General features: G+C 44.9%; 2 protein-coding genes across 5 annotated transcripts in view; one reads left to right on the top strand and one right to left on the bottom strand.

Moving 5' to 3' along the window:
• Positions 1-1,828: 1,828 nt before the first annotated feature.
• LOC119036807 (uncharacterized) lies at positions 1,829-3,287 on the bottom strand. 3 transcript variants are annotated; one of them, XR_005080067.2, is made up of 3 exons: positions 2,808-3,287; positions 2,465-2,608; positions 1,829-2,309 (listed from the first exon to the last, which is right to left on the bottom strand). XR_005080067.2 is itself a non-coding variant. In XM_037128740.2 (2 exons), exons 1-2 carry the CDS (start codon positions 3,235-3,237, stop codon positions 1,896-1,898), a joined length of 678 nt encoding a protein of 225 aa, XP_036984635.2. In that variant the 5' UTR covers positions 3,238-3,287; the 3' UTR covers positions 1,829-1,895. The 3 variants fall into 3 exon arrangements, 1 of the variants encoding a protein (XP_036984635.2); XR_008390593.1 differs by having other exon boundaries at positions 1,829-2,143; XM_037128740.2 differs by lacking the exon at positions 2,465-2,608 and having other exon boundaries at positions 1,829-2,143.
• Positions 3,288-3,415: 128 nt separating this feature from the next.
• The window catches only part of TENM3 (teneurin transmembrane protein 3), a 558,635-nt gene continuing 539,399 nt past the window's right edge, over positions 3,416-22,651 (top strand). For both annotated transcript variants that reach the window (XM_053659855.1, XM_053659853.1), the window contains exon 1: positions 3,416-3,498. The gene's annotated coding sequence lies outside the window, so the exon portion shown is untranslated. The remainder of the gene's footprint in view (positions 3,499-22,651) is intronic.

Here is a 22,651-nt window from a genome sequence, read left to right as displayed (position 1 = left end):
AGCGCTGGGCAGAGTTATCGGCGAACAGCCAGAGGTTTGGAAAAGAAACAGCAACGTCTTGCATTTCTTCTCTGACTCACTGGAGTTTTTACTGCAGCGGAGGACTCCGCGTGAGCGCCCCTCCATCCCCGCCCTCTCCCGACAACAGCTCAGCGAGGCAGAAAACCTGGGAGGAACGTAGCAAGCTGCCTCTTTGCTTTCCAGGGATGCATTTGGAGCAGGGAGCTTGGGCCATAGTTTGGCATTGCACACGTCAGCTTTTCCTAACAGCCTCAAAGGATGGAACTTCTTTGTTCCGGAGGGGGCATAAAAGCGAGAAGCCCCGAACTTCACACACCTGAACTGCCTGGATTGCGGGCGGACAGTGGGCGAGGAACCCACCTGCGCGCTTTGTCCACTAGCGACCCTTGGCGTGGAGTGCACAGGACTCTGTGAACGAGTTTGCACCCAATTAGTATGACGGTTCAGCATCCCATAGTGAAAAACTTTGAGTATCATGTAACAGCGAGCTGGGCTACAGACAGGCTGCAAGATTTATTACCATTTCTAAATTTTATGAGTCCCATTGTTTCCTAGGCGTATCACCAGGGTTAGCTATAATGAGGGTTCTAGAAAAAAGAGTTCAAAAGAAGGAATGTGCCACCGGCCCGGGGCCCAACTCCCACCGGTTCTCCCAGCACTTTCCTTTCTCCGGGTGGCCCTTTAGGACAGGCGGGGAGTCTTTCTTTTCCCCGTGTTCTTAGACAGCAAAGTATGGAAGAGCAAGGGACCGTGTTTCTTGGACACTTAGAAAAGTTTTAAACACTTCTCATGTTTTTGTGGGACATGGGCCACGGAGGTGATTTACCAAACACCCTTCAAATTTCTTCACGAGCATCTTAGGGATGCTAATTTTGAGTCATTTGTGTGATTGTCCTGTGTAATCAGGGCCATACTTTCATAAGAGACAAGTTTGTTTTTTTTGTTTTTTAGAAAATCAGAATGGCTAGAACGAGAAGGGGACAATAATCTGCCCCACTGCCATACTTTTTCCCGTGTGAAAGGCACCCACCCGGGAAGGCGACAGATCCCGCCCCGGGTCGTCTGGCTTCCGCCGGCAATGTCGTGCCAGTGGACCGGGCCACGCCGGGTCTCCGGAGCAGGGTCTTGCTGCTCAGGCATCACTCGGCAGCGTGCTGGGTCACTTCAGTAACTTTGGGAACTCAGACTGAGTGACTGGGCACACTCGTTCAAGTTCCCGGATTCTCCTGGTCGGTCCTACCCCAAACTTGGGAGACATTCTATCACAAAGGCTCAGGGCCTCCTTTCCGAGGGGAGGAGGCGTTGTTCTGGTTTCCCAAGCGCTTCGTCTGCGCGTAGGTACAAATGCAAGTGTTTTTCCTTCTAGCCTGAGGCACGGGTACTTCGGGCCCCTCCGGGTGGCATCCCCTGCTCTGAAGTTGGGGATGGGAAGTGGGATAAAAAGACTCAGGACACACTAGTCCCTCTGCCACACTTCCAAGGACAAGTGTGCAGTGGCCCCGGGGCACCTACTCTCAGCTACACTCAGGGGTACCCTCCGTGCCCCAACAGCGGCCACCCGAGTTAGTCTGTCTGAAGCGTGTGCGCCCCAACCTAGCCGCAGCCTCGTCCTAGAACAGAACGTTGCCCGCAGGCTCTAGGGGCAGAAGAGCAGAGCGCCGTCCCGGGAAGGTTGAGGGGGTGGGTGTTCCAAAATCCCGGAGCAGCCGGGACTTCTGGCTACCCTGGTGGACATGCCTCACACGAGGGCGCAGGCGCTCGAGAGCTGGGAAGGCGCAGTGAGCAGAAAGTAACAGTGTCTTGTGGAGAGCAGTAAACTTTTATTTCCTTCCCCACAGAAGTCAAGGTAGGGAAGGTTAGAGTTAGGGTGGCATTCAGCTGCTAATGAGAAAGAGGGAGGGGGGAGGGATGGAGAGATGGAGGAAGAGGAGGGGAGGTTGGGTTGGAGTGGGCTCCAGAATTCGCCCACTGGCAGGTGCGTGCGGGTTGCAGCTCCAACCGGAGGGCAGACACACGGTCGACGGCCTGGCCGAGTTGGGGCTTGTTAAGGAAGGCTGGGTATTTAGAGTCCCCTCCCCCGTCCGAAGGTCATTGGAGCTTTTCAGTCTCTGAGGAGAGGACACTGTGGAAGCGAAGGCGCAGGTCACTTTCACAGGCTGCGTAAAGGACAGCCCGCCTGCCGGGGGTGGAAGTCCTTAATTACACCCTCCCGCCTCGGAATCCATCTTCCCGGCAGCGCCTTGCTCCGCCACCTCCTCGGGTGACTCAGCTGACCTGAAATGCCCACCCTAGGGAAGATCAAGAAAAGTAGTTTTCTAAGAAGGTTAGAGGTTTGATTACACAGACAAGTGTTTCCACTTAGGTCCAAAGCAATTACCCGCCCCCTCCCCCTGCGCCTCCTCCCGCCACGGGAGATGGAAAGGACGGACCCCCGCGCACGTACCCGCGCACGGTGTCGGCGCGTGTGAATTTCAAATGGCGCCGCAAGTTCATTAGTGTTTGCAATCAGCTGCGGGCAGACCCCTCATCAGAGCCGAAAGGCGGTGAGAGCCATTCATCAGCGCGAAGTGTTATTCACGGGTGACCCCTAAATCGCCACGAGAGAGGTGCAGGCACTGATTGGCCGCAGCGGGGGAGCCCCGTGCCGCCCCGAACGCACGCGGCCCGGAGGAGGGAGGGGCTGCGAACGTGGTTCAGTCCGGCAAATCCCATTTGACAGAAAAAGGTAGCAAACGGGAAATCTCTCTTTCTGAATTAAAAAAAAAGAAGAAGAAGAAATAAAGTACCCGTCATCTTGACAAGTTGCGAAGTGGAGGAGGCAAGGATTATAAATGGTCGCGGCCGGTCCAGCTCGCCCCGGGATTGGGCTCTCCCGCGATCCGCGCGGAGGGGGAAGCGCATGGTAGGCTCCTCCGCTCGCCCGGCTCCCACACTCACACACACGGACACGTGTACGCGCCCGGCTCGGGCACACTCGGCCGGCGCGTCCCCCGCCACACACTGAAGGTCCTGGATGCTGCTCGCTGGCGGGGCGCCCTGCTCGCCTCCTCGCTTTTCCCTCCACCTCCTCCCTCGCCGTCTCCATCCTCCCGCTCCCGGGCCGAGAACCCAAAACTCTGGCCCGGCCACGGCAGCCGGCGGCCAACGAGGAGGCTGGAGGGGCTGGCGGGAAGGGAGAGGGGGAGAGCGCGGGGGAGAAAAAGAAAGTGAACTCATTGGCGCTCCGCGCGCTGCCCTCCCCTCCCGCGTCCCTCGCCCGCCGCTGCCTGGCGGTGGGCACGGAAGGAAGTTGTAACACTTGCTGTTTTCTCCCCTCCCCTCACCGCCCCCCCCCCAGCCCCACTCCGCTCCCTCTCGGGGCCCCCGCCTCTGCGCCCGGCTCCTTTGAATTTGGCCAAGTGCTGTGTGTGCGCGCTGCTCCGTGGACGCAGCGGCTGCGGCCGGGTGGCGAGCTGGCGGCGCGGGTGAGCCAGCGCGGTAAGTGCGGCGCGGCCGCCGGCGCGTCCTCCTTGCTTTCGGGGGTCCTAGTGCCCGGGCCCCGGCGCCGCCGGGAGCTGGAGGGCGGGTGCTGGGAGCGGGCAGCGGCCGGCTGGGACGGCGGCTTTCCTGGAGCTGCGCTGGGAGGAGGCAGCAAGTTGGCCAGCCCCGGTGGCCCAGAAGCATCTCCCCGGTGCGCAGCCTCTCCGGGTCTGGCCTCCCGGTCCCCGGCCTCCGCGTCCCTGCCCCTCCCTCGCATCTGACACCTCGGGCTGCCTGCTCAGGTGGGAACTTTGCTGGGGCCTCCAGCCCGGAGAGCGAGGCACCGCCCAGGTTCACACCGGCACCCGGGTTCCCCGGGAGAGGCAGCTCAGAGGCTGGGCGCTCAGTGGGGGCGGGGAGCCCAGCCGCTCTTGGTCTGATCTGGGCGATCCCCAGTTTTGTGATGGGGCACGGCGTCCTTTGAGAAGGTGTCTGAAAGGATCCTGCGGGGAGTCCAGTGAGCCGGCAGCCCTGGGTAGCCACCACTTTGCTGGGAAGTGGAAGCGAGGCTCCTCCAAGTAGCAGGGCGCCAAGTTGGGAAGGAGTGAAGGGAGGCGATACACGGGCTGGGGTGTCGTGTGGACTGGTGCATTTCGGTTGAAACTTGATCTGGGAACTCTGGTTTGGGCTGGAAGCAGACAGATATCCTGAACTGGGCATTTACAAAATCATAGCTTTATGAGCCTGCAACCCAGTCGAAGTCTGTATCGTGTTTTACAGCCGATTCGAAGGAGCATCACAACATTTTAGATAAAAGTGGGTTAGGTGTCAGGTCCGCTGAATACCTTATTGTGCCGTTTGGATTCCATGCTTGCTGCCTCACCTTTACGGCAGTTGTAGTGGTAACCTGCCAGTAAGTCTTACTGCCTATAAAGAGTAACAACTAATTCTGTTGTGTAACCCAGCAAATGCATTTGTTTTCTGAAGTGAAAAAAGTTCCCAGGTACTTTTGGGTGAGGGCCCTGGAAGTTGAAGAGCAAGCAATATCCACGCACTTAGTGCAAGGCCCCCGAGAGCTGGGACCCACCAGAACAGGGCCGTCTCTTTATGATACTCTCTTATCTTCTAAAAACGTGTTTGTCAAACATTGTAGACTCCGGCAGAATCCACTGGGTGGTCTTTTCGCTACAAATAGAAATATGTTTGGCATTACCTTCCCCTTCTGTTGTCGTAAGGGAAAAAAAGAAAGACAGGACTGGAGCCTTTGGAAAGCTTGCACGAGCACCCCCAGAGTGGTGTTGCGACTGAGCGGAACTTGGGCATTTCATTCCTGCAGTGGATTTGTTTAAAATATAAAGCCTTCCCCGCACCCCCACGTCTCAACTGCCGACCTGGAGAAGTGTGTGTCGTCTTTCTAGCATATTAGGAACAGAGTTTAGAATCCAGTAACTGTGTCATTAAAATGCATTCTAGGTTTTAACGTTTTCGTTGAAACAAAAGATTTTAAAAACCAACAGTCTTGCTTTGTGTGTTTCTTAATACATTTTTAATTACCTCAAACTTCTAGTTTGTGTTTCTTAATATATGAAATTCTTTTAAGAGCCTGGAACTTTCCATTCGTGATTCTAAATGCAAAGCAAATATTTGGTTCTTGCCCTAACAGTGAGAGGTTAGTTCGGCAATAAGACTTGCTAACCCCACTTTAAAATGTCATGGCATTCACAAATTATTCCTAAATTCTTCAAAAGATAGGGGTTTATAATGAGTTTAGTTATTCTATTGTGTATTTCAGGATTGTCTCCCTCTTCCTCTTGCCTTTTCCTTGACAACCTCGCCTTTTTTCCTCACCCGAATTTTAATATTCCTCTTCCTCAAAGGTACTTTTTTCCCTACTTTATTTATGATCATTTAAAAAGAATATGCATTATGTGAAAAAAACAGTTTCTTTGAGTAAAACAAGTATATTTTTACATATACTGCACAGTTTATATGAAAAATGAGTTTATATGCCAATAACAGTGCCAGTCTTTACAAATTTGGAAAATATATTAATAGCTTTGGCCAGTAGCATTAATGTTTACACCCACAGACAAAGAATATACTGACCCTAACGAGGATGGATTGGGTATTTAAAATAAAGCAGATAAGTTTATAGTAGAATTGTGAGTAGTACTTACTTTTCCATAATGAATCATTTTTGCATGATGTGTTTATTTTCTGGAAAGAAATGTTTTAGGTAAATTACCGAGGCTTTTCTTACTATGATCTTGTAGGCACGTCACGATCTCCGGTTAGAAAAGGAAACCTGCTTTATTAGGGTGAAGACAAAGAAAGATAAGGATGCTTATCTTTGAATAGAAGAAAGCCCATAAGTAAAGTGAAAAGTTTTACATTTAATCAAAAAGGAACCTAGCTGAACAAGAATAATCCAGTTATCAAGTTCAAGCTAGTCTTTCTTAGCTTTGCTTCTGTGAGCCAAGAGTGATTATTCCCTTTGTAAAGAGCCAGGCAAGTAAGAAACCAGGCGGCCGTGTATGCCATCGTTGTGAGTAGGATGACCTATCAGAAAATACTGGATCAACTTTGAGCCTCTACCCAAAAGAACGATGTTTTTGCAGTCGCTGTGAAAGTACGTTTGGAAATGCTGACGTTTATCCCACCTAGAACGGTACTGGGAAATAAGTCCAGAAGGTGGTCATAATCTGATAGAAAGATGCCATAAAGACAACTTTATTAGTTTATTAGTCTTGACTCTATTAATAACTGCATTACCTCCTCTGTATTAAACTTAATTTCACCCTTTAAACATTTGATTTCTGGGTGGCCGAGGAATGCCGTCAAGGTATTATGCTTAGAGGTGCGTGAATCAGTGTGTTTGGCAGCGTGAATGAATGGTCTCCTGCCCTTTCCTTGAAGATGGGCTGTGGAGACTTGCCAGGCATTTCAGCTGCATGTTACTTGCAACCCTAATGTTTCCTTTGGTAGTCAAATGTCCACTTTGACTTTCAGGACATAGTTTTGCTATCAGACTTTTACTCTGATCCACTCCCAAGGATGTCTCCTTTTGAATTTTCAGTTCAAGTCATTGTTCGTATTGGTTGTATAAAGTGGAAGGCTAGTTCCAGAGAAGGGCTGAGAGTGCCCTCAGATGAACTAGTACTGTACGGAAGAACTAGGACCCTGATGCTGTGCTACCTCGAAGTTTCAACAGCAAGGTCTTTAAAATTAGGACGTATTTAAAACCTGATTTTGGAGGTATCGGCTGTTTTTAAAGTCCTGATGGACATGTGGTGCTTTAAAAAAATGCTTCTTAGTTTCCAAGCTGATTAATTGTTGTGTCTTATGAAAACTGATTTATTTCATACTTTTTATTCCAAGCATTACCGTTATGAAGCTCTCTTTCTAACTGAGATTAATGTTTCTGAGCAAAGAAGTGGTTTGGAGGGCTGCATTCATTTTAAGTGCTGTTGTAATCAGTTTTAGACACAGCATCCACAATGGATCCGTTTGCATCCAGACCTGCCTTATTATGTAGAATTAACTTGTTGGTGATTGATAGTAATACTTCTCCATCTTGAGAAGTCATTTGTTTCCAAACAAGTGTGATGGCTTGTGAGAGTTTCCAAACACTGCTTCTCATAATTAAAACCTCCTTTTGGGGACTTAATTTGAACTTCCTCTAAGAATTATGTAAAGCACGGGAAATCCATTCATTAATACCTTTTCAACTGAAATAGCCCTTTCCCCATAAATACTTGATGCCTGAGGTGTATTTTCTTGTTCTTCAGAGGGCTTTATGGTCCTTTGAGTGGTAAATGGTAAACATATATCTAGGGTTTTTTTCCCCCTTTTTTGTTTACATCCATGGTCTGGTTTAATCTTTTGAGGATGTCTTAGACTTACAGCTCTACGTCTTGGGCATGTAGATGAGTTGACTTCACAACGTGGTAGGTGTAATGCTCTTAGTGAAAGGTAATGCATGTGGAGGTGACTCTGTACCCTCTTTGGAAGTCTGGAAAGGTGTGGTGAATCATTCTCGTCCCTCCCCTGATATCTGCATGTGTCTCCTGGCTGTGTCTGGTGGGCCTCAGCTGAACTGTCTGAAGGACCCCGCGTGTCCACGTTCCCTCTGGCTTTGGTCCATGTTGTGTTGCTTCCTCTGATGCGTGCTTATAGTCTCAATAAAATGAAATATTAAAAGTGTAGAATGGGAGATGAATATAGGTGAGACCCTACTATAGCTTCAGTACACAGGATTTTTAAATAAAGATGTGATTGCTTTATAGAACATATCAAGTTCCCTGAGTGGCACTTTATTTTGCTTTCAGGAAAAACAAAACTTGGTAAGATATGTGTTCATTATATATTTATTTTCTTCTCTGTAGTGATAGATTATTGACATTGACTCAGTGTTATTTTCTGGTTAAAAACATTCATTTAAAACAGTTTTAAATACTAAAATGAGGCAACTTAAAATGCCATTTTCAAAGCATCATTTTAGCAAAACTTTAGAATATAAACTATCAAAACACAAACATGTTCTATGACATATGTGTGTATAGTGTGTGTATATATGTGTGTATGTCATATGCCACATTATAATAGCATATATTCATTTGAAAGAATTTTGATAATTTTTAAAATAGTTTTGGTTAAATAACTCAGGTGACTTGGAAGCTAGAATAGCTACATAGTGTTCTTGTAAAAGATAGTAATCTACTCAACTCTGCTTCTTTGCACTTGAAGTAAGTCACTGTGCAAGTTAAGTCAGTATCATAGAACATACTCCTAAGTAATACGAGTAAATGAAACCATATCATGTAGTGTATCATATAATAATAGTAAAAGAAAACTTCCTGCCCTGTGGGTGCTCTGGAAATCATAGAAGAGCCAGGGCTGGAGTCGCACTGAGTCTTGGAGCAAGTCAGTGGCAGGTGGCAGTCCTCACTGAGCCGACTCAGGGACACTGCAGCGGCTTGGGATGTGCTGGGCAGGGCAGCATCCTGTCACCAAGCTGTGGCTGCATCCTTATTTGTAAGTTAAGGAGTCGATCATTGCTTACAGAGATGTGGCAGTTTCAAACATAATTTCCCCATATCGATAGTCTTCTGGCTCTCTCTGGAGCGTGCAAAAAAAAAAAAAGAGATTACTATCCCTTTTGAAAACAAAGTGTTTTGAGAATCCCTAGTGCATATATATGCAAACTTGTATTTTCATATTGAATTATCTGAAAGTTACTGTGGGGTGCTGTTTGTTGGTAAGGGGTTTTCAAATAGTGTGGAATGCCTTTGCTTCCATTAGAAAATTTGGGGGTGGTGTGATTTAGTTGGCCATGGGGTGGGATCATATTATTTCATAATAATCAGCTACATTGTAAGTGGGTCTGTTGGACCTCTGCCTCAGAACTAGAAGGAGATGGAGAAAGAAGTGGAGGAGGAAGAAGAAAGAATGTAATTGTCTTTTACAAAGAGTGGTGGTCCTTTGGGCATTTTCTGTGTGTTTGGTGGGAAAAGCATCCAGAAGGGGCACCTTTGGTCATTTAAGTTAATCCGGTAAGTACAGAAGGAAATTAACTTCTTTTTTTTTCACTTTAAAGTATATGCATTTTAGATTCTTGTATGCAAATATGTATGGCATCAGATTTTTTAAAAATCATCAAATAAATTCTAAATATTACCTATGGTTCTTCCTGCTGATGGAGAAAAAATATAGTAATAGCTCTATTTTACAGGTATACTTTATTGTATATGGGACTGAATGCCTTATAACTTACAATTTTATAATCATAAATTTTATCAAGAGACTTAAAAAACACTCCAATTATGTTAAAAGATCATCAGGAAGTATCTTACCAGGTCACTTATCTTTGAAGATAAGGCTCATGATCAATAGACGTTCGTCATTCTGTCATTTCTTCAATTATTAGTTACACTTGCCAGAATTCTTGTGATAATTCCTCTTCAGACTGGCATCATGTAGGAAGAAGTATCAGCTGGGTTGTGACTGTGTTCCTTAAGCCAGAGTCTAAAGCATTTCTGAATAGTAGGCAGAGGTGGGTCTGTGGTCCCTGTTTTCCCCAAGAAAAAAAAAACAAAACAAAAAGCTCTTGCTCTGTTGGAACGGAATATTTCATCTTGAGTTAATATTTTATGATTAGAACTGTGGGCGCCTTATCCATGTGAGGAGGTGAGGCATCTTTTTTGCCACCTTGGACCTTTCCAAAGAAAAGCACAGTCCGTCTCCCAGGGCAACCCCAGCACCCCACTGTGCCCAGCATTTGGCTTGTGTGCTGGCATTGACCACAGTCTCCTGGAGGTCGTCTCCGAGGTTGTCTCCCTGATCTTGGACTCCACACCGACCGGTACGTTCAGAAGAGAGTGATGGAACAGGACTGAATCTCCTTTAACGTCATTTACGACAAGAGATGTAGGAAGGGGTTGTAAGGGGTTTGTTATAAGGGGTTTGTATAAGCCCATGCAGATATGTGAATATTGGGATATGTTACTTTGGTAGTTATCACAGTGAACCTAGGGAAAGGTATATTTATTGTGTATTCTGTCTAGCAAATTCTCTTTCAAAATGGAATATCTATGCTAATACTTCTATTGGAGACTTTGAAATTTGTCAACATGTAGGTGGAAAAATTGGCAAGGGACGATTCTTTTCATAGCTCTTTTTGAAAAAAAAGCTGGCACAGGGCTTGTCATTTAAGATAATTATAAAAACCAGGAGAAGACAGCTGTAAGTTTTATTTCAGAATTTACAAAAACTTCTAGCTACAGAAAGCTGTCAGTCCTGCGGTTCTCAAAGAACAAATCTGGGAAAACAAAAGCAACAAAGAGCATCCTGCACAGTGTCATTTCATTTTTCTGAATTTATAAGCAAAAATGAAATGAACAGTTGAACATGTAATTTTTTCTGTTGCATTTTGTGTTATGAGAGCAATACAATAGGTGAGAATATTGCAAATAGTAACTAAGCTAGTGATTTAAATAAATATGGAAAAGTGACTCCCTGTAATATCATAAAGGAATAAAAGCTATAGGATAGACAAGCGTATTTTGTCTCTTCTTGTCCCAAAATAGGGCATTAATAGTAGTTGGCAAGTAACTTGACACCATCAAAATAGCTGAAACGTGAATCCTCTTCATGTTTACTAATACTTCAAGAAATATTCCAAAAGAATTAGAAAGCTTTTAAAAATAACCAGACCTTCTAGGAAAAAAGAGAGAATGTTTGTTGCCTTACAAAGCTGTTGATGAATTTGGGCTCAGAAAGGGGTGAATGCTGAAGAAAACTTCTGCCAGTTTGTTTTTCTGAAAATTAAAACAGAGCAGATATTTTTCCAGCTCTGCTGTGTCTCTAAGTTGATATTTCTCCTCTGAGTGAATTTTTAATTTGTCTTTCTCCCATGAGGGTAGTAGCATATTTAGCATGTAAAAAATTCCAATTTAAACAAAAATCCAAGTTATTAGTTGTAGGTAAATTGCACCTGTCAAACCAGAATCGACTCGCCACTTCTTGTGCTTCTGTATACCTTTTCCTTTTCAATGTGAACCAAAAACCCTATTCTGTGTTTTCTGGGATTGGAAAATTAAGTAAACGGAATTCTTCCTTAGTGATTACATTAGTCTTAGAATATGCAATCTCTGAATAAGACTCTAGCATTACAACAAACTTTGTAAACACTGTTGGCATTTATGCTGATTTGCCAGGAAATTTTTTTAATTGTTACTAATTTAAAAAATCACTTGTGTGGCAGGGACTTTGAATCAATACTTCACTAAAGATAAAATACTTCTATAATGTTTCCTGTGGTGTGTTTTGATCGTGGTATAATTTTCTGTATTGTTTCAGTCTGTGTTATATTAAGTGGTATAGTATATGCATAGCATGACAACTTTAAAGGAAAATAAATCATTGCAAAGGATATCACTATTAAATTAAATTTATTTTTCATTTCTGCATGGAAGGATCTGAAGCACAATATACCGTAGCTGGAAATGCAATCGCAAACAAAAAACTCCTCGTTTTACATCTTTTCAAATTTAAACATTATTTTACTAAGAAAGTATATGAATAAACAGAATCATTTAAGTTATTGGTACTTATAACTTTTATCTTTTATAGCTTCCCACTAATGAAAACTTCAGATTTTTGTTTGAATGGATAATATGCTCTATAATCCATAGTTAAGGAATTTTAATATGTTAGTAAAATACTCTCTATAATTATAGTTCATAATTAAGAAATTTAAAAATATTAGTAGTGAAACATACGCTAATGTTCGTTTAAGTTTTTAAAGAAACCTAAGAGGAATGAAGATGATTAGGCAAATTGAGAAGTCATAAAAATAATTTAATGAACATCCCCCCTGACATAACCTTAACACTTGGAAAATTACATATTAATATTTATATTAGCTAATCAAAAAGTTATTTGTTACAAAAGTGAAAGATGAGTGGTGTATTTATATTATTATCCTCAAGTCACACAGCATTAATATATTTGCAAGACAAATGTTACATTTTAAGATACATTATTTATTGGTATTCTGGTTTAAAGTAATCTCAATAAACTTCATATGATCATGCATTTGATTTAAGCAAGTACCTAGCTGGCTAGGCCAACCCTTGGCCAGTTTGGCCTTGACAGAAGCCTCATCCCTTTCTCCTCAGGTTTTATGGAAAACCTGCACCTTCCAATAAGAGAGCTGCACTCTGCCCTGCAGGTGTGTGGGGCCTCTGATAAAGGAGAGAGCCAGGTGTGTGAGGCCTCTGATAAAGGAGGCAGCCGAGGGAAGGATCTGATGGCGGGCCATCAGAGAACGCTCACAGCATCTGCTGCAAGGAGCTGTTGAGAACCGTGCTGCACTTCACATGGGAATGTTAGCACATCAAGTTTAGTGAATTTCATACTTACCCATCAGCACAGAGTAAGGGGAGTTAAAACAAACATTATCACAGCACGTACTTCATTTAAATGTAGTATAAGGTGTGTAAATTGATTGTATAGCTACCACCTGAGCTTTGAAAAAGCAGCAGTTTACCTATACAGTGTTAAATATTGAAGGAAGCAAAGGATGAGTATTATTAATTTAGGCCTCTTAGGGACTGATTTATTTTTTGTTATTTTGTTTTTACCTTTAAAAAATCATAGCTTCTAGGGTAATTTTCATTATTTAATTTGAAGTCTAGAACACAAGCATTTGATTTAGGACTAGATATAAATTATTAGTGCACATGTTATGCATTTTTTCTTAAAGGGAAGGATCACATGTTTTCTGGGTGAGATTCTGGTTCTTTGAGGATTAAAAATCATTGGTGTAAATAGCTAATTTTAGTGGAAGAGTGTTGTGGAAATTTTTAGTCCTCGTTATTACTTTTAAAAGAATAACCCCTTGGGAAGAGGAAGCTTTGTGGATAAGCTGCCAATCTTTGATAAAGAATTATATATTCTCCCCTAAATCTATGATCCCAGAATTTATTGCACAATGGTTTTATCAAGTAGCACTACACTAGCTTGGCCATCATTCTATTTCCTTTGAAAAGTTCATTGATTCCTCTCCTGAATCTAATCTTTATATAGAACTCTGGTCTAAATATATGAGGTCTATCCAGAAAAAGTCCAGCCATTATTAATATAACAACAACAGTGTGCAACGTGGATATAACCTGGCAGCCAAGGAGAGTGGACCGGAATGCACATGAGTGAACAATGACGACTTCACTGTACTAGTCAGTGGGGGTGGTAGACGCCATTGAGTGAGCATGTGTACTGTGTGGCCGTCGCATTCAAAATGACAGAGTGAGCAGAGCAATGAATCTGCATCAGATTTTGTGTTAAGCTTAAACATTCATCCATGGAAACTATTCTGATGATTCAGAAGGCTTTCCGGAGGATGCAGTGAGTAATTGGCAGCTTCAACACGACAGCGCACCCACTCATGCATCATATCTCATGCACAGTTTTTTGGAAACACGTCAAATCACCCCAGTGACTCATCACCCCTACAGCCCAGATATGGCGCTCCGTGACTTCTGGCTTTTTGCAAAGCTAAAATCACCTTTGAAAGGGACAAGATTTCAGACCATCAGTGAGATTCAGGAAAATACCGTGGGGGTAGCTGATGGCAATTCCAAGAAAGGATTTGGCAGAGTGTTTTGAACAGTGGAAGAGGCGTGGGGAGAACCGTGTGAGCTCCCAAGGTGCCTACTTTGAAGGAGACGAAAGCATCCTTGTTCCACGCACAGTGTTTCTTGGATCTTGAGTCTTCTTCAACAAAGGTGTCTGTTTTTTCATCTTATGTGGCTGGATACTTTATGAACAGGTCTTGTATTTTTTTAGGCATTAATAGCTTCAACTCTTGAGGCAAGATTAATAGATTAACTCGATGCACGATAGCGAGGCCTGAGCAGTTTGGAAGGGCTCCTGTTACTTACAGGCGACACGACCAGTGAGTTCATTATGGCTGGTCCTTGGTCCTTTACGAGGTTTGCCTGGTCAGTACAGTCTGCAGGGCCTGGGGCCTGATCAGTGTTTTCGGAAGCCTTTCCTGTGTTCCTGACATTGAAAGCAACTTGGGAAAGAAATAGCATCTGAAAGTGGAAGCATCACATAGGACAAGGGTTAGTTAGTTTTCTCTGAACATGTATGCAAAATGGTGAGAACGCTATAGAGCGTGGTTTGTTCACAGATTACAAAGAAAGAGGCTATTCTGTTACGTGATTATATCCCCATTTAGAATGAACAATTTCTTGGAAAAGAATTTAGAGTTGGATAAAAATGTGTGTCATGTTTTAAGGGGTATTTCTTTAGTAAAAGAACTATATTTAAAATTGAGTGGTCAGACTGGACAATTAATTGTATTTTTATTTCGATAAGTTTCATTTAATCCATGGCAATAAATAGAACACAGTTTATCTTATTTAAAATATCAAATATTGACTAAGATTATTTTAATTGCAAAAACACAAGTGATTCTACATTAACAAAACAGAATTTATTATAGACAATAATTTGTCTTAAATGTGTTCTTATTGCTGAGGCTACTAGTTTCTTCAAGTGCAACACGAGTAGCAAAATTTATTATAAAAATTGCAAAGTGAAAAGGTAAATTTTTTTACTATTTAAATAATTTGGGTTTTTCTATACTTATTCATTGAAGCACACTGTGAATTTAAAAAGATGGCTCTTTCTAATGCTGATACTCCTGTGAAAGATATTCACCATGAAAGATAAATCTAAAAATTATTTTCTGTTCTTAAAGATCAAATTGAAAATATTTATAGTTAAGAAAACTATTTTAAAATATTTTCATCTCTTTAATATGATAATTGGACACTGAAGCCTTCTATAAGATTCTAGACTTTTATAATTGGTTCAAATATGAGGTTAAGACAGAAGCAATAGAACCTAGAAACTAGCTAGACATAATCAATTTTCAATTGCTTTGGAAGATTTTTAGCAGAATTTAAATAATATCTTACAGTATTTTATGTAGATGTTGTCTAAATTTCCACTTTATTAATAGTAAAACACAGAGTTTAGTACATTTTAAAATCATTGTCCGGTTTGGCAAACGCTCCTCCCCATGTTTACTCTTCCTAATTTTTTCTAATCCTCAGACTCTGCGCGTTTTAATTTCGGGCCCAGAAGTAATCCCAGTGAAGGGCTGGGGAAGCAGGTCTCCCCTCTGCTGTCCGCAGCCCTTGGCCGAACCCCCACAATCCCTTTCTTCATTAGTCTAAGCCACTCTCAGAGTCTAATCTTTGCTGTCTCCGCAGCTGTTGGAGGATTTTTTTCCTGCAAATGTAATTGCAAATACACATATTCTGTGCACCTCGCTTCCCATGAAATTTTGATAGAGGAAGGTAAAGGGGAGCGGAAGGGAGCTGGGCGTAGTCCCCGGGCAGTTCTGACCCTCCGTGGGTGATGAGGCAGGACAGCGAGGATTAAAATGCCGCGACCCTGGCTTCACCGATGCTGTGCCGTCAGAGTCCCGAGAAGTCAGTCCTTTCTCCGGGATGAGGGCATTTTCAAGGAGAGACACTCCACTCGGTCAAGTGTCCCGTTACACATTTCCATGGGACGTTTTTCTACAGGGATGGCCATAATTTAAACTCTAAACAAAATAGGATAGTTTCTTTCACTTTAAAAAACCCCATTAAAAGGTGACATTGTAGAGAAAATTTTGCCAGTCCCTTGCATTTATCTTGATGTACCAATTTGGAGAATGCTTGATGTCACCTGGGTACTTCACCCTATAGAAATTAGAGTTACCTCTGGATAAAATTCAACACACTTACGTGCATTAATATTATTTTTACAACGCAGTTGGAAACTCTAGCTATATATAAACCTGAAGCAATATGAGATGTGTCAACTTTTAAGGACAGCCCACCTTCTTTATTTGCAATCTTCTTTGTCCTATCAGAATTTTTGTACAGGCGAACTGGATATTCCTAGGAATATGGAAAGGTCCTTCTGAGATTGGAAGTGCATAGCAGGTTATTGTGTCCGGTACTTACGAAGACGTTGCGTGTGAACACAACCATTTTTGTTTCCTTCTACTTGTCACTCTGGAGAATATCTGTTGCCTTATGGAAATTCTTTGGGATATGAGGAAGGCAGGATGAGGGATGGGATAAATAAAGCCTCTTTTGGAGACTTATACATAGCACATAGTTTTTCTGTTACTCTTCCTGTGAGCATATTGAGTGTGGGCAAAGGTAACGGAATACAAGGCCAAAATATGAAAAATGCTTTCGTTTCAGGGAAACCTTGGAAAATATTTCAGGGGAGGAATGTGTTCCTTACCAGTTGAAACTTGACATTTTTCCCCTATTAATATTTAGTATATTAGAAATGAATAATGAACCACTTCCAATGAACCTATAAAAATTAGGAGGCTGTATAAATGTGGTAAAGCTTCGCCCTGATTTGAATGTCTATATTTTTAATGTGCGCCTATTTGGACCAACATTTTTCGTCTTCCCATCCATTTACATCAAACCCCACATGCTCTGTCGATATTCTGTGTCCTGGGGAAGAATGAGAGAAAGACATGTGATCTTGGACTGTTAGGCAGTTTCCACTTCTAGTCGAGGCCTGATATAAAAGATAACGGACTGTAGTCGGGTTGTTAAGAAAGCCAGAGAGGTCATGGAGGAATTACTGCCTTGGTCACCCTGTACTGTAATAGTCCACTGGTCTTTGAAACGCTAGAGAAGGGGGTTAGAACCTGAGGCTTCTAGCACGAACGCTTCCTGCAGCATTCAGACCTGAGTGGTGCCTTGAAACCCAATGGGGCGTTAGCAAGGACCCGAGGCAGGAACCACTCACAAGTAACCAAGCTCCCCTCGGTTCACAGATGTCGAAAAGAACAGGAGACTGAGTAAATCAGAGCATACGCCTTGCACTTCCACTCCACTTGTGCATGGCCACTGACGCCCAGGGAGATGCGGCACTGGAAGCGAGTGTCCTGGGAAGAACAAAGGCTGATCACTTGCCTCCCTCCCTGCGGAGGGCGCTTGGCAAGGCGTCTCTTGCACACTTGCCCACCAAGCACTGTGGAGGCAGAGGCCCTGCCCCCATCCGCGTACAGCTGGGCCGCGAGCACTGTGTCTGGCCCTCAGGAGTCCATTAGTAAATCATTGATGCGGGAATGAAATGGGCCCTCTCTCTGCATCAGCGTCCATGTCACCTGTCCTTTCTGTGAAGGATTTTGTGGCCTCTAGACGTAGGTCTTCACCTAGGACAAATCGGGTTCAAAAAGTCTGATTCTGTTATGTTAAAGTTTGCCTGTGATCCTTGTTAAACCCATGCTACCGACAAAGACGTGTCGGCACTTGGGTGAGAGCAAAAGATACGGCAGTAGAGTGTAGACCTCTGGCAAAGGACAGGGGTTGTGGGGCAGGGAGTAGGGGGATTCCCGCAGAGGGGGGCTGAACAGGGAGGGGTCTGCACCAGCCCACCCCAACTCGGGAACAGGTAACAGCAATGCCAACAGGTAACACAGATGTAGGAAATTGACCGGGTTATTTGTGTATTCAGCCTTCACTTCTGCACAGATACACGTTCTCTTGTATTTCTTGATGTCTGGAGTTCTATTTGTCTTTCATTTTTCTGCTTCTGGGAGAGATATGGGCACAGAGAAACGCGTCTCTGTTATGAGAAGAGAGTGGAGCAAGTTTGATACTAAGTGGTGTTGGCATAGCGTCCCAATCAGGGACACACGGTGGAGGGGACTGTGAACTGGGGGGCCAGGCGTCCTCCGAAAGGAGGCCACCTCGCGCCTCTGGGCTCGTGGTTCCCGTGTGGAGATGAAACCACGAGGCCAGACTGGGAGGTTTCTCAAGAAATTCCAGAACAAGAATTTTGTGAAATCTCTAGGTTTTTAAATGTCGCCTCACTGAAACACACACACACACACACACACACACACACACACAGAGGAAATGCGACCGCTGGGTGGGTTTGGAGGGGGCCCCGTGGGCTGCAACCTGCCATGCAGGTTGTGTGTGGGGGGTCTGGGAGCTGCCGGGTGAGTGGTAGGAACTGAGCCGAGGGCCCCCCCCCACCCCGGGAGAAATCTGCCATGAGTTTGCAGAGGGAGCTTGGGTCCAGATTGTGGATTATGTTAAATGTCACCCTCTTCTGCCCATTTTGGAGAAGAAAATATTTGCAGTTTGCAGTATACTTTCCCTGCTTCCCAACAGAAACCCAGGCCGCCAGCCAGCCTTCTGGGAGGTTAGCTGTGCCAAGGCGGGAAAGGGTTAGGTGATAGCAACGATTTGGGCCCGCCCCGGGCCCTCCACCCAGCCTTTCAGCTTCTCTGTGTCTCCTCCTTCCCGCCAGGAACTGAGTATCCTGGGCTCTTGAAACCTGGAATATAATTGGGGGGAGAACCCCCAAATCAAGCTATAGCTAATACATACTTTTGCTCCCATTTGAATATGATCTGAATCCAGATACCAAATTCTATGAGAGAGGATAATCCAAAGTTAAGGTGGCCCGTTGGATTAGGTCATGTTCATCACATTGACTGAATAAAAAGAGCACTTGCACCCACATTTTCATTGTGCTGGACTCTGGCACCGGAGAGGTCTGCTGAGGCCCCATTTCTGTCACTCATTCTCTGTGCGACCTGGGGTAAAGCCGCTCTGTGTCTGAGCTCCGCTTCCTCGTCCCGGGACATTGCTGTAGTCAAGGGAGCCCGGCCCGGTGCCCTGCTCCCTGTAGATCCCGCGGTGGTGCCGGCTTTGGTCCTGGAGGTGGGCAGCAGCACCTCTGAGTGCACGTCCTGCTCACTAGGATGGCTTCCTGTGAGCGCTGGAGTCCAATATGGACACTTAAAGTTCCAGTGTGCCACTTGGTTAACTTTCATAAACTAACACAGCTCCTTGGGGGCTGATGGTGAGGATGAACGGCGCCAAGGCGTAGAGAGGACTTAGGACGCAGCACTGGGTGGGCGGTGAGCGCGCGCGGGTGCGCCCAGCCCCGCTCGTCCAGCGGTACGACTTCTGTGACATTCACTCTCGAAATTAGGTAGAAATAACTAAAAAGCAGTCACAGAGCTTCTCCTCCTTCCTGGGGCCGTTACCTACTTTCAATTAAGGAATAATTCTTAACAACACTGATCGGTGTGACTTGCCACGTTAGGAATTAGAAGTCTGAAGTTCAAGGGGAGAAGACAGAGACGCACTGCGTGCGTTTGGCCTGTGGGTAACTGGACAAAAGACCCGATGTCTTATCCCGGGAGCGGCAGACACACAGCAGCGGTGGGACAGGGAAGGCTCATAATGACACCCGGTCACTTACAGAGGAAAAGACGGCCGCGTGTGTAATGCATTTCACCGATATTTATGTGAAAAAGATGAAGAGATTTTTGACATTTGAAGCAGTATGAGATTTAACTTTACAATTTACCTAAAGACGTGTTCTGTAATGATGTCAGATAACGGGGATCTTTTATAGGGGGAAAAGTGTCTTCACAGGGTCAGAAGTTTAAGCATATTCTGGTTCATATTTTTAAGGCATGGAAATAAAAGGTCGTTTTCCCCATATTACTGTTGTCATGACCTAAGCGTATATGATGAACATCCCAATATTTAAAGTTCCAGGAAATTTTCCATGGGAATTCGGGCCCAAATGTATACAGCACAGTAGGTGATGCCCACACAGTTGAAAATTGGCACCCAGCTTTTCACTTTCCAGAAAAGTAACCACATTCCTCCCTCAGCCATGGAACCAATGGTTCCCGGAACCCCACAGATACTAAAGTCCACAGATACTCAAGGCTGTTATTTTAAATTGTGTAAATCATCGCCCTGGCTGGTGCGGCTCAATGGATTAAGCATCGATCTGCAAACCAAAGGGTCGCTGGTTGGATTCTCAGTTAGGGCACATGCCTGGGTTGTGAGCCAGGTCCCCAGTAGGGGGCGCATGAGAAGCAACCACACACTGATGTTTCTCTCCCTCTTTTTCTCCTTCCTTTCCCCGCTCTAAAAATAAAAAATGAAATATTTTTAAAAGATTGCGTAAATCAGTGCACACAGTCAGCCCTCTGTGTCTTCAGGTTTCCCACCACAGACAGAAATACTCTTTTCAATCTGTGGTTGGTCTAATCTATGGATGGAAACTCATGGATGATGGAGGGCCTACTGTATTTATTGAAAACAATCTGTGCATGCACGGTGGGGCAAAAGTAGGTTCACAGTTGCGAGTATGAGAAAGAGTTTATTCGTGCATTATTATTTATTAATTATTGTATTGTTCTCCACACACAACTGTAAACCTACTTTTGCCCCTCCTTGTAAGTGGACTTGAACAGTTGAAACCCGTAACATTTGAGAGTCAACTGTATATTTAAAACACGTTCACATATTAAATAGAAATAATTGCAAAACAAACTGGAATATAGCAACAAATATTTCTGTTTCATTAACAAAATTACTTAGCACTTGGATAGATCTCATTTGTTTCTTTAAAAAAATGCATGATGCAAAAGATACCCACTAGCACATTAGTTTGCCCAGTGGATTTCTTAAAGTTTTGCTGAAAAGCAAATTTTACACATTTGTCTGTGAAACGGTAGTTGGCTCCAACGTAAGCTGGCCCCTTGTGTTCTTTCTCAGCGCTAATGCCTTCATTAAGTTATCATGTATTAAGCATCTGTTTTGAGTCCAGCATCGGTTTAGGCTCTGTGAGCAAGAGGTGCAGAAATAAAGAAGATGTATATTTCCGAAGCTCAAAGAAATGTGAAATAATTAGAAGAACTAACAATGTAGCGGTGGAATTAAATTGGAATATGCTCTGTGGATGGCCTCTCTCGGGTGGGAGGAGCAAGTCTTGCAGCCTCTCTCTCTGCCACAGTTCCCGTCCGACCTCTCCAGCCCAGTCTGGGTCCTCGTTGGGGCCCTCATCAGTCCCTGTCCTGAGTACCACGGATGTCTTCACAGCTGCCGCCCACCCCTTCCCTCCTGTCCGTTTCCAGATAGGCCCAGGATTCTTCTTCCACCCCGATCTCATTGTACCACACTCCTCGTGGGCAGGGGGAAGCCCAGGCTTTTTCGCCTGGTAGTTGGGGTCAGTTCTTCCCAGTCTGGCCCAGGGCCCGCTCACCCACCTCCCCCCGGGGCCTCGCCTGCACAGCCTGGCTGGCAGTGGTGATTGACTTACTGTTTCCCTAAACACAGCACAGGTCTCCCCCTGCTGTGTCGAATCAAACATCCGCTGTAAAATTCTTGACTCTCTGGGTGGAATTCATCCTTCATCCATCTCTCTCTCTCCCCCCCACCATCCTATAGTATTTGTAGATTTATCATTTATCTCATTCTGCACTCTTAGTTTATTAGAATTAAAGGGTTCTACGAGTAGGAAGGAATTTGAGGACCATACAGTTGAAGCACCTTATTTTAAAGTGGAGTGAATACGTAGCTCTTTGATCTCAGCAGCCCCCGTGACAAAGTGCCACTGGCCTTTGCTCTGGGACCCTTGTCACTTGTTCCTGCAGCCCAGCAGCTCCCTGTCCCCTGCATTCCTGTCTGGTCCTCTTCCCATTGGCCTGCAGACACTGGAGCTTCTCCCTCCTCCCCGACCCCCCGCGCTACCATGGATTCCCCTGGCTTCCACCTGCACCAAAGGCAGACAGTTCTCAAATACTCTGCTCAAAACTTCTCTTAGCGGAGGATCTGTTCGGGGGGCGGGGGCGTATAACTTCCGGTGCAAACAGACGTGATTCGAGAGTGAGTGTGAGCACAAAAAGGCTGAACACCTGCAGAACTGGCACAACCCAGGACATTGGGGGTCCTGGACCCCGTGGCTGACACAGGTGTGCGGAAGCATTTGACATTTGCTCTTGGGTGTCTTAGGTGCTCCTAAAACTAACACGTAGTTGAACTTGTGGTCCTTCCCTGAAAAGCTACATCCAGTTCCTCATAATGTCTGGTTCTTTACTGCACTTTTTTAAACATCTCTTAAAAGCACACCCACCTTCTGTCTCCACCACTGCCAGTCTCAGCCACGTGCTCCAGGTGCCCTCTCCGGCAGCTCCCCCCAGCTCCTCCCAGCTCCACTGGCACTCAGCTGGCATCTCTGCAAGCTGACCACCCTGTCGTGGCCAGAGTGGTCTTTAAGTTTGCACGAAGGGTCTTGTCATCCCTGGTCTGAAAGAAGACAATGCACAATCCTTTGTTACATCTTTCCCACCTATTGTAAATCCCAGATCGCTGGGGGTCTTGCTGGGTTTGCTCCCCTCTGTTTTATCAACAACACAACATCACCTCATGCGCGCTCCCTGAGCCATACCTATTGGTCAGATGGACAAATGAATGAAAGACCCAGGATCCAAAACCTGACGTCAGACCACTGGTTCTGGGCTGCCTGTGTTCACTTTCAGCAGAAGATTTTAACCACCTTGAAGGTGGGGGCTGTGCCATTCTCTTACTTACTGTTCTGTCCTTTCTCTTTTTGGAAAATGGGATATTCACATCTGCCCATTGTTTATTCAGTACTTTCCAACGGTAGCTACACCCCAGAATCCATCACCTGGGGAATTCTCAACACGGACGTCTGGGTTTTCCCCAGAACAATTCATTCCCCATCCCTGGAGGTGAGGCCCGGTCATAGTCACTCGCTGGGAGAGGCCCCCCAGGGGTGTCTCACTCCG

Source organism: Artibeus jamaicensis, unplaced genomic scaffold (assembly GCF_021234435.1).
Source record: "Artibeus jamaicensis isolate MK-2021 breed Jamaican fruit bat unplaced genomic scaffold, CSHL_Jam_final scaffold_833, whole genome shotgun sequence".
NCBI classification, from domain to species: Eukaryota; Metazoa; Chordata; class Mammalia; order Chiroptera; family Phyllostomidae; genus Artibeus; species Artibeus jamaicensis.
The sequence above is the reverse complement of the archived record's forward strand: the minus strand, read 5'-3'. Positions and strand labels throughout refer to the sequence as shown.

What these genes read in the sequence shown, in the direction of transcription:
- LOC119036807 (XM_037128740.2), bottom strand. Translation starts at nt 3,237, where the DNA reads ATGAGTTCACTTTCTTTTTCTCCCCCGCGCTCTCCCCCTCTCCCTTCC. An exon ending in GCAACTTGTCAAGATGACGG is followed by an intron (nt 2,144 to 2,807) that starts GTACTTTATTTC and finishes TCGCTTCCACAG; the next exon opens with TGTCCTCTCCTCAGAGACTG.